At 47.3% G+C, this 11,912-nt stretch overlaps 1 protein-coding gene across 5 annotated transcripts in view; it reads left to right on the plus strand.

The window, feature by feature from the left end:
* NPAS2 (neuronal PAS domain protein 2) overlaps positions 1-11,411 on the plus strand; it is a 122,223-nt gene extending 110,812 nt beyond the window's left edge. For 4 of the 5 annotated variants that reach the window (XM_043467969.1, XM_043467968.1, XM_043467966.1 and 1 more), the window contains 3 exons: positions 505-597; positions 7,029-7,191; positions 9,991-11,411. In XM_043467969.1, coding sequence (XP_043323904.1) covers positions 505-597; positions 7,029-7,191; positions 9,991-10,158 — 424 coding nt within the window. In that variant the 3' untranslated portion in view covers positions 10,159-11,411. The remainder of the gene's footprint in view (positions 1-504; positions 598-7,028; positions 7,192-9,990) is intronic. The other variant, XM_043467967.1, reaches the window with a different exon arrangement.
* Positions 11,412-11,912: the final 501 nt, after the last annotated feature.

Genomic DNA, 11,912 nt, shown 5'->3' on the forward strand with positions numbered 1-11,912 from the left:
GTGGTTTCAGGTGGACAGCAAAGGGACTCAGTCACACATACACATGTGTCCACTCTCCCCCAGACTCCCCTCCTATCCGGGCTGCCACGTGACATTGAGCAGAGTTCCTTGTGCTGTACAGTAGGTCCTTGTTGGTGATCTATCCTAAATATAGCCGTGCATACATGTCTATCCCCAACCCCCCCAACCATACCCTCATCCTTCCCCCTGGCAACCGTAAGTTTGTTCTCTAAGTCTGTGAGTCTGTTTCTGTTTTGTAAATAACTCACTTGTTAATCAACTCTGCAATTGATCTCAGCTCATGAAGTGACAGGACAGGGCTGGGGTCTCGATGGCCAGAGGAAGAGACCTGCTGCATGAAGGATCCTCTGGAACAGAGCAGCAGGGGTTCTGTGGGGCCAGCCAGAAAGGGTCCAGTGAGACTCGGCAGGCGCGGATTGGCCGGTTGGTCCACAGCTTGGGTAGTGATCACAGTTTCCCATTTCTCTCCTCCTTGGCTCCAAGGCTACTGCTGAGCCAGCCCATCCAGCCCATGATGCCCGGATCCTGTGATGCCAGGCAGCCCTCAGAGGTCGCGAGGACCGGACGGCAAGTCAAGTAGGTGGCCCAGGTTGGGGAGGGGCGGGGCAGAGAGCCACACTGAGTGGTCTCAGGCTGCAGGGTTTCGTCTGCCTGGACCAGCCACCCCGCTGCAAGTCGGGCACTGCAGGGAGGATCCACACGTGCCCACACCTTTCTAAAGGACTCCTCCCCTTAGCTGTTCTTCCTCCATTTCCTGTGTCAAGAGAGAAAACTTCATGTCAGCTTTCCAGGCTGGGAACAAGACCTGAAGGAGACAATTCTTTACATGCCAAGTTCATCACTGTCTTCCCATCTGTGCAGGGCTAAGGGGTAACATCCCAGGTAAATGGAGTCTTACAGAGCCTTGTCCCCCTTCCCCAGGGCCCTTGTGCAGCTCCGGCTGGCCGCCCGGTGCTGGCAGATGCCCCCACATGAGGTTCCAGGGATGGGCCCTGAACTGTGACCCTGTGCAGACGTGGGGCCCTCCTGCCCCCCAGACATGGAGCCTTCTCTCTCTCCTCACCCCGGGCTCTTCATTTGCCACCCCCAGTACCTGGAGCAGCCATGCTGAGCCAATTTCATTACGAGGGACGGAGGTTTACTGGAACCAGAGGACTGAATCCTTGAAAAGCCACTGGAAAATAGTTCCAAGCCCTTTGAAATAAAGCAGACACCGTGGTCATATAAACACTGGTTTCATTTGCGTCAGAGGTTCACTGGGACAGGGCTAGCTAATGAGGCCTGCTGTGCCCAGACGCAGGGGCCTTCCATCCATGCCCTGGGGGCTGCCCGCCTGGAGTCCTTCCTGTGTCCTCCTCCAGTAATAATAGTGACAGTGATGATTACTGAGCATTTCTGAAGATTGGGGCCCATACCTACATCCATGAAAACTCTATGATGGTGGGGGTGGTCGCATTGGGGGTGGCGGGAGCTGTATACTGCAAGGAAACTGCCTTTAAACTCTTGATGATGCTCCCAGGAGCCTGGAGGGGTGTGCGGGATGTTGGTTTTGGTTTTGGACTGTTCTTTCTAAATGATCCAGATAAGTGGAAACACAGAATCTTGTGACATCACTTTCCAGAGATGTTTCAAATGCAGGAAACTAGGCAAAAACAGAAATTCTTTCCTCTGAAAAATCTAAACTGTCATTTTCGGTCAACCCAGTAATTTATACCATCCACATCTCCCTGTTCATCTCCTCCAGACATGACCTAAGACTCCGTCTTCTAGGGCAGGTCACAATCTGCTTCCCACACACACAGGTCCCTGAAATCTTGGAATCCCCAATGCCTGTTACCATAAAACAATCCATGTAGAGATAGAACACTTCTAAAAATATAAATGGACTTCTCTATAGTATCTTTTTTAAAAAAGATTTTTTATATGTAGACCATTTTTAACATCTGTATTGAATTTGTTACAGTATTGCTTCTGTTTTGTATTTTGGTTTTCTGACTAGGAGGCGTGTGGGATCTTAACTCCCCGGCCAGCAATGAACACCTCCTGCTTTGCAAGGTGAAGTCTTAACCACTGGACCACCAGGGAAGTCCCTGTATAGTATCTTTAAATATCTATTTCTGGGCTTCCCTGGTGGCTCAGATGGTAAAGAATCTTACTGCAACGCAGGAGACCTGGGTTTGATCCCTGGGTTGGGAAGATCCCCTGGAGAAGGGAATGGCAACCCACTCCAATTTTCTTGCCTGGAGAATTCCATGGACAGAGGAGCCTGGTGGGCTACAGTCCATGGGGTCTCAAAGAGTCTGACACGACTGAGTGGCTAACACTTTTGATTTCTTTCCTGGTCTGGATTCCAGAGTTCTCCCAAATGGCATTCCCCTTGTTACTTGGCCATTATCATCAACTACTCTTTCTTTAAAAAAAAAAAAATGTATATTCTATATAAGATAAAATTTCCCATTTTAGCTATATTTAATGTACAATGCTCTGACATAAGTACATACACATTTTTGTGCAACCATCACCACCGTCCATCTCCAGAACTTTTGCATCATCTCAAATTGAAGCTGTGTCCCCATTAAACCCTAATTTTCTATTCGCTCTGCCCCCAGCCTTCTGCTTTTTATCCCTCATCAATTTGTCCTCTCTAGGTGTCTCATCTAAGTGGACTCATACAGTGTCTGTATTTTGTGACGGGCCTGTTTCACTCGGTGTGATGTCTTGGAGGCTCGCCCATGGTGTGACCTGTGTCAGAATCTTCTTGCTTCCTAAAGCTGAATCATACTCCACTGTCTGTATACGCTGCACCTTGTTCATCTATCATCCATCAATAAACATGGGGTTGCTTCCAGTTTTTCGCTATTGTAAATAATGCTGCTACGACCCTGGATATACAAATAACTGTTTCCGTCCCCACCTTTCACTTCTCTGGGGCATAGACCCAAAAGGAGAATCGCTGGATCACATGGTAACGCTAAGTTTAACTTTTTCAGGAAACTTCACACTGTTTTACACAGCAGTTACACCATTTTACCCTCCCACCAACAGCGCACCAGAGTTCCAATTTCTCCACATCCTCAACAACACTTGTTATGTACAATTTTTTTTTCACTAATAGTATCGTGATGAAACGATACCTCATGTTGATTGTTTTGTTTGTTTGACTGTACTGGGTCTTTATTGCTGCACGAGACGTTCTTTAGTTGTGGAGAGCAGCAGAGACTGATTTCCTTTAGGATGGACTGGTTGGATCTCCTTGCAGTCCAAGAGATTCTCAAGGGTCTTCTCCAACACCAGAGTTCAAAAAGCATCAATTCTTCGGCGCTCAGACTTCTTTATGGTCCAACTCTCACATCTGTACATGACTACTGGAAAAACCATAGCTTTGACTAGATGGAAGTTTGTTGGCAAAGTAATGTCTCTACTTTTTAATATGCTGCCTAGGTTGGTCATAGTTTTTCTTCCAAGGAGTAAGCATCTTTTAATTTCATGGCTGCAGTCACCATTTGCACTGATTTTGGGGCCCAAGAAAATAAAGTCTGTCACTGTTTCCACTGTTTCCCCATCTATTTGCCATGAAGTGATGTGACCAGATGCCATGATCTTAGTTTTCTGAATGTTGAGTTTTAAGCCAGCTTTTTCACTCTCTTCTTTCACCTTCATCAAGAGGCTCTTTAGTACCTCTTTGCTTTCTTCCATAAGGATGGTGTCATCTGCATATCTGAGGTTATTGATATTTCTCCTGGCAATCTTGATTCCAGCTTGTGCTCCATCCAGCCCAGGGTTTCTCATGATGTACTCTGCATATAAATTAAACAAGCAGGGTGACACTATACAGCCTTGACATACTCCTTTCCCAATTTGGAACCAGCCCATCATTTCTTGTCCAGTTCTAACTGTTGCTTCTTGACCTGCATACAGATTTCTCAGGAGGCAGGTCAGGTGGTCTGGTATTCCCATCTCTTTAAAGAATGGGAATACTCTTCCACAGTTTGCTGTGATCCACACAGGCTTCCCTGGTGGCTCAGAGGGTAAAGCATCTGCCTGTGATACGGGAGACCCAGGTTCAATCCCTGGGTCGGGAAGATCCCCTGGAGAAGGAAATGGCAACCCACTCCAGTATTCTTACTTGGAGAATCCCATGGACAGAGGAGCCAGGTGGGCTACAGTCCACAGGGTCGCAAAGAGTCGGACACAACTGAGCGATTACACTTCTTTACACAGTCAAAGGCTTTAGCATAGTCAATGAAGAAGAAAGTGAAAGTGAAAGTCACTCAGTCATGTCTGACTCTTTGCCACCCCATGGACTATACAGTCCATGGAATTCTCTAGGCCAGAATACTGGAATGGGTAGCCTTTCCCTTTTCCAGAGGATCTTCCCAACCCAGGGATCGAACCCAGTTTCCCGCATTGCAGGCAGATTCTTTACCAGATGAAATAGATGTTTTTCTGGAATTCTCTTGCTTTTTTGATGATCCATTGCAGATGTTGGCAATTTGCTCTCCGGTTCCTCTGCCTTTTCTAAATGCAGCTTGAGCATCTGAAAGTTCACGGTTCACGTATTGCTGAAGCCTGGCTTGGAGAATTTTGAGCACTACTTTGCTAGCATGTGAGATGAGTGCAATTATGCAGTAGTTTGAGCATTCTTTGGCATTGCCTTTCTTTGGGATTGGAATGAAAACTGACCTTTTCCGGTCCCGTGGCCACTGCTGAGTTTTCCAAATTTGCTGACATACTGAATGCAGCACTTTCACAGCATCATCTTTAGGATTTGAAATAGCTCAACTGGAATTCCATCACTTCCACTAGCTTTGTTCATAGTGATGCTTTCTAAGGCTCACTTGACTTCACATTCCAGGATGTCTGGCTCTACATGAGTGATGACACCATTGTGATTATCTGGGTCGTGAAGATCTTTTTTGTACAGTTCTTCTGTGTATTCTTGCCACCTCTTCTTAATATCTTCTGCTTCTGTTAGGTCCATACCATTTCTGTCCTTTATTGAGCCCATCTTCACATGAAATGTTCCCTTAGTATCTCTAATTTTCTTGAAAAGGTCTCTAGTCTTTCCCATTCTGTTGTTTTCCTCTATTTCTTTGCATTGATCACTGAGGAAGGCTTTCTTATCTCTCCTTGCTATTCTTTGGAACTCCGCATTCAGATGGGTATATCTTTCCTTTTCTCCCTTGCTTTTCGCTTCTCTTCTTTTCACAGCTATTTGTATGTCCTCCTCAACAGCCATTTTCCTTTTTTGCTTTTCTTTTTCTTGGGGATGGTCTTGCTCCCTGTCTCCTGTACAGTGTCACGAACCTCCGTCCATAGTTCATCAGGCTCTCTGTCTATTAGATCTAGTCCCTTAAATCTATTTCTCACTTCCACTGTATAGTCATAAGGGATTTGATTTAGGTCATACCTGAATGGTCTAGTGGTTTTCCCTACTTTCTTCAATTGGGGCATAGGCTTGGATTATTGTGATACTGAATGGTTTGCCTTGGAAATAAACAGAGATTATTCTGTCATTTTTGAGATTATACCCAAGTACTGCATTTCAGACTCTCTTGTTGACTATGAGGGCTACTCCATTTCTTCTAAGGGATTCTTGCCCACAGTAGTAAATATAATGGTCATGTGAATTAAATTTGCTCATTCTGTTTTCGTTCACTGATTCCTAAAATTTTGATGTTCACTCTTGCCATCACCTGTTTGACCACTTCCAATTTGCCTTGATTCATGGACCCAACATTCCAGGTTCCTATGCAATATTGTTCTTTACAGCATCAGACTTTACTTCCATCACCAGTCATATCCATAATGGGGCGCTGTTTTTGCTTTGGCTTTGTCTCTTCATTCTTTCTGGAGTTATTTCTCTACTCTTCTCCAGTAGCATATTGGGCATCTACCAACCTGAAGAGTTCACCTTTCAGTGTCACATCTTTTTGCCTTTTCATCCTGGGTTCATGGGTTTCTCAAGGCAAGAGTACTGAAGTGGTTTGCCATTCCCTTCTCCAGTGGACCACTTTTTGTCAGAACTCTCCACCATGACCCATCTGTCTTGGGTGGCCCTACATGGCATGGCTCATAGTTTCTTTGAGTTAGACAAGGCTGTGATCCATGTGATCAGTTTGGTTAGTTTTCTGTGATTGTGGCTTTCATTCTGTCTGCCCTCTGATGGATGAGACTAAGAGGCTTGTTGAAGCTTCCTGATGGGAGGGACTGGCTGTGGGGGAATCAGGGTCTTGCTCTGATGGGCAAGGCCATGCTCAGTAAATCTTTAGTTCAATTTTCTGTTGATGGGCAGGGCTGGCGCTTCAACTGAACCCAAGTCCCTTTCTCTTTGGCTTCCTCCTTTTTCCGATCATTTTCCTTCACACATTTCAGGAACCTATCTCGGCTCTTAGAGTGCTTAATATGCTCAGTACACACATTAATTCTCTTGGCAAGAATCTTGCCCTTAACTTTGTTTACAATGATGCCAACAGTATGCTGGGTAACACTGTTGACTCCCCCAGTTTTGCCATGGTAACATTTGTGGGGATTAGTTTGCCCCGTGGCATGTGGCACGACCAGGGACCGAACTTTTGTTTCCTGCATTGGCAGGCAGATTCTTATCCACTGTGCCATCAGGGAAGTCCTCATTTGGTTTTGATTTGCATTTCCCTAGTGACTCTTTTCACGTGCTTATTAGCCTTTGGTACCTTTTCTTTCCAGGATGTCTACTCAAGCCTTTTGCCCACTTTTTAACCAGGTTATTTGCATTTGTTGTGGTGGTGAGTTGTAGAAACTGTATTTATATACAGCTGGATATCAACCTCTTATTAGATATAGGACTTGCAAAGGTTTTCTGGCAGCTTTTTTTTTGTTTCTGGCAGTGTTTTCACTGCATGGATAGAGTGATGCTCACAAAGTTTTAGCTGTGATGAAGTCCGTCTGTTTTTCGTCTTGTCGTCCGTGTCCTTGATGTCATGTCGATAGTTTTTGTAAAGGTCTTTCTTCTGTGTGTCACCAAACAGGTATCCGCAGAGCCAGGCCGTGTTTCAGAGCCCGGACGTGCATACCACCAGCGGCGCCTCCACCCCTGTCCTGCTGATGGGGCTGCACCCCAGCTTCCCCACCTCCCAGCCGTCACCCCTGAAGCCTGCACAGGCCCAGCCACAGCCTCCGCACTTTCTCCAGGTGGGGCTGGGCCACGCCTGGGGAGGGGACGGCAGGGCCGAGCCCCCAGCCCAGGCCTCATGGGCCCTTCCTTCTGTTCCGGGCTTTCAATGGGGTTCTAGGCGTCAGTATCAAAATAAGCCTCAGACAGATTCATATTTGAAATTTATCATTTCTAAAGTTTATCATGCTCCAAGTTGATAAAGTCTATGTATATACATGTGAGAAACAGAAGCAGCTATTTTGCCTCTTGTGGTTATGCGCTAAGAAGGTCCATTTTTTAAAAAGTAATTTTTGTTATGGTGTCTATACTTTCTTAGAGCAAAAATCAGATACTGATTGCCATGTTTGTTGGACTTGTTGGTATGTTTATATGCAGTATCTCATACAAGTGGGAAATTATATCAAGTTTAAAGATTCATCAAACGTCCTTTAAATGAATGAGATAACATTGCATGAATTTGAGGCTTTCCAGGAAAATGTGGGGCATATTTCTTTGTGGTCACTTCTTTTTTTTTTAACGTTTTATTTTACGTTTGAGTATAGCTGATTAACAATGTTGTGATGGTTTCAGGTGGGCCGCAAAGGGATTCAGCCATACGTATGCATATATCCATTCTTCCCCAACTCCTACCCGCTCCAGGCTGCCACTTAATGAGCAGAGTTCCCTGTGCTGTAAAGTAGGACCTTGTTGGATATCCATTTTAAATGCAGCCGTGTGTACATGTTCATCCTGAACTCCCTAACTGTCCCTTCTCTCCCTTCATCCCCCCTGGGGACCATAAGTTCCTTCTCTTTTACGTCTGTGAGTCTGTTTCTATTTTGTACATAAGTTAATTTATATAATTTCTTTTTAGATTCCACATATAACAGATGTCATAGAATATTTCTCCTTCTCTGACTTACTTCACTCAGTATGACACTCTCTAGGCCCATCCATGTTGCTGCAAATGGCATTATTTCATTCTTTTTAATGGCTGAATAATATTCCATTGTATATATGTAATCTTGTGGTCACTTCTTACTTTAAGCAAGTGCCACATGCACTGGAAGGAAGGGGTGTGAGCCAGTGGTTGGGGGTTCAGATCGGACAGAAGTATCTGCTCAGGGTCTGGCCTTCCCTCCCACACATGCCCATGTTCCCCTTCCTGTCCCAGCTGACCGTGTCCAGTGGGGCCTCCTCCACAGCCTCAAGCCCCTACCACAAGGCACAGTGTAGCTTTTGCTCCCCCACCCCCACTTGCCCCACTTGGGCATCCTTCAAGCCATAGGTGAATGTGTGGGGTGACCAAGATGCGGAGTCCTCCTCGAGTTCTAGATTGTAACTGAATTTCAAAGCGGCTAAACCAGCTATGGCATAGTTTTCAGATTTCCCTGACACCACGTCTTAGTGGGAGTTAACGCTGAACCTCAGCTTTGCTCCCTGGTTAGCTTGCAGGACCCTGGAGTGATCTGGGATAGGAATTGATGAGGGGAGAAGGCAGGGAGAAGTCAGAGGGAGAGCTAGAGGCTGCCCATCTGTTCCTTCATCGGGAGCCACCAGCGTGCTTGCAGGTGCCTGTTCCACCCAGATGCAGGGCTAAGGATGCAAGGAGCACTCAGGGGCCTTGAGCACAGGGGGAGAGGGGACATCACAGAGGGCTGCCAGGCCTGGGTCAGCGCCAATGGAGCAGTGGGGCTGGGGGGCCGAGGTCAAAAAAGGCTGAGGAGTGGGGACGGAAACACTCCAAGTGTGGATGGCTGAGTGTGAGGTGTCAGGGGGACAACGTTTCAACAACAGAGGCAGCCTGAGCCGAGGCAGAGCGGCAGATGTGCCTTGCGCAGCTTTGGAAACGGTGGACTGGGTTCCTTGGAGGGGAGGTTTCATGGCTGGGAATAGTGCGAGGTGAGACTGAAGATTCCAGGGTTAGTGTTTGACCAGCTGAAGTGTGTCAGTTGTTCAGTCGTGTCCGACTCTTTGAGGCTCTGTGGACTGTAGCCCCAACCCCAGGCTCCTCTGTCCATGGGATTTTCCAGGCTTCAAGGATGCTGGACTGGGTTACCATGCCCTTCTCCAGGGGATCTTCCCAACCCAGGTCTCCTGCACTGCAGGTGGACTCTTTACCAGCTGAGGCACCAGGAAAACCCAGTGAGTTTCTGAGCTTCAAATTAGGATGCTTCCTGGCAGATGGCAGTATTTGGAAATGATTCGGGAAATAGAAACCAAGTGAAAAGTATGTGGACTGCGGGCCTGTTTGGATGCTGTGCCGGCAATGATGTACATGTGGTGTCAGGTTCCAACATCCAGTATCACACAGGCTACATGGGGCTCCTGTGCATGTGTTCAAGAAACCATTTCCTGCAGCCCAGGCCCCTGGCCACTGGGCCAGGAGGAATCCCTAGTGCTGGCCTGAGAGCTGGGCTTCCTTTCCCCCAGGTCCCCAGGCAGGGGAGCTGCTATTGCTAAGTCACTTCAGTCGTGTCCGACTCTGTGCAACCCCATAGATGGCAGCCCACCAGGCTCCCCTGTCCCTGGGATTCTCCAGGCAAGAACACAGGAGTGGGTTGCCATTTCCTTCTCCAATGCATGAAAGTGAGAAGTGAAAGTGAAGTCGCTCAGTCATGTCCGACTCTTGGCGACCCCACGGACTGCAGCCCACCAGGCTCCTCCCTCCATGGGATTTTCCAGGCAAGAGTACTGGAGTGGGTTGCCATTGCCTTCTCCGAGTTGGGGGAGGAGGATCCTTTAATCTGAGGAGGACTACATCACCGCCCCAGCCATTTAGGGAAGGAGTCCCTGAATCCCAGAACCTTCCCTGGAGCTGGTTCCTTTCTTTCCAGGTGCAGGTGCCAACCTCTCTGCACAGTGAGCAGCAGGACTCCCTCCTTCTCTCCACCTACTCGCAACAGCCAGGGACCCTGGGCTACCCAACGCCGGGGCCCGCGCGCCCAGCCCGAAGGGTCAGCAGCCTGTCTGAGTCCTCAGGCCTCCAGCAGCCGCCCCGGTAGTGGCCGGGCACCTCAGTTGGGTCACATCAGCTTTAACCAATGGACGGACGAGGGGGCGGGTGGCCAGGGAGTTGGGGAGAAGAGTGTAAAGGACACCCCAACTTCCGTGCACGCCGCATCCATTTCAGAGCTCCTGGGTGGTGACCATGTCCGAGGGCGTCGGCCAGCATGGACATGAGTGAGCAGGGAAGCTGGCCCTGTTTCCCCTTTTCCTGTGCTTCACAGCCACACTCTACAACCATACCCGGACAGACCGACGACCGCAGTCCCCAGCCGAGCGCATCAGTGCATCACGCGGTTCAGCTTAGAGACGGAGCATCTCTGCTGGATCGTCCCTCCCCCCAGCGTGGACCCGTCTCTGCGCCACGTGCGCACGTGTCATTGGCCTTTACTCTCCTGACCCTCTTTCCTCAGAGAAGCACCCGGTCAGCGATGTCTTGGAAGGAGAGAAGAGATGATTTTTTTTCTCATTATTTTTAGATGATCCTTTCTGTCTTAATTTGCACAGCTGCACAAGGAGATAACTTAGGCACTTTTTTTTTTTTTTAAATCAGGTCTCCTGACTTCACGCGGAGACCCCAGTAACAAAAACAGCCCACCAATCAGATAGCAAAGCTGGATATTATTAACCAGACTGCAGCCCCCCACCTCCCACCCTCCCGCCAAAACCCTAATGGAATGAGATTCTTCTCCCCACACGGTTCTGGTGATTGGCTTTTTTTTTTTTTTTTTCTTCTCCTGAATGTAACACTGGACTGTTTCCTGTTGACTTCCAGCGATTTCAACTACAAAGGTGGACTCAACGCAAAGTACAATCCTGCAGGTGACGTTCTGGGATTCTGACAGGACTCAAGGACTGTGAAGGGGGGAAGGTCTTACAGGCCAGGCAGGACCCCAGGAAACCCCCCTTCCCCACATGCTGGCCCTCAGAGTGAGGATGCCGCAGCTTTCTACATATCTTTCCTGACCGAGACCCAGGAGTGGATTTCCCTTTTCAAAAATGCACTTTGCTTTTTTTGTATGTTTTGTTGAGATGTTTCTAAAGAGAAGATTTTATGTAATTATAAGACGAAGTGTAGTGAATTGTACAGCCGTTGTAATAAGGACCTATTTCTATATAAAATAAAATTGTATGGATTCTGTGTAAATTATTTTGTATCTGAGACACCAGTCCTTTCCCAAAATATAAAAGGATAAAAGTTTTCTTGTGTATTTCGTGAGTGGACATTTTGTAATAAATTAACAAATTTGTACGATTTCCTTTTGAGGCAGTTTCTATACCTTGTTTTTGATGCATTCATACCTCTCATCAGTAAACTTTTTAATTTCAACACGTTTATAAGGATAATCAAAAATGCAGAAAAGGTGGGAGCGAGCAACCAACAATCTGGGTAATGGTCTTAGGTTTTTTGAGCTCACATGATCCTGATCTTTAAAGATTGTGCCAGAAGAAATCAATGGTTCTTTTAGAAATGATAGCAGAACAAACTAACAAAACCAGAAAAAGTTCCTGGAAACATCTCTAACTTAAGAGACATGGGTAATCCATAGAGATGGCAAAGCCATTATCGACAGAAGCAGGTACAGCCCATAATTAAGCTCACCTGGGCTGGGCTTCCATGGCCTCTTGCTTGCCAGCTCTCACGTATCAGTGATGCACCCAGGGTTTGTGTGTCTGTGTGGGAGACCTGTGCACACATCATGTGGGTAGGGGAGATACAGCAGACAGCACCCCCTTTTCCATGAGGCTTCAG

The sequence above is a fragment of the Cervus canadensis genome, chromosome 5 (genome assembly GCF_019320065.1).
Source record: "Cervus canadensis isolate Bull #8, Minnesota chromosome 5, ASM1932006v1, whole genome shotgun sequence".
NCBI classification, from domain to species: Eukaryota; Metazoa; Chordata; class Mammalia; order Artiodactyla; family Cervidae; genus Cervus; species Cervus canadensis.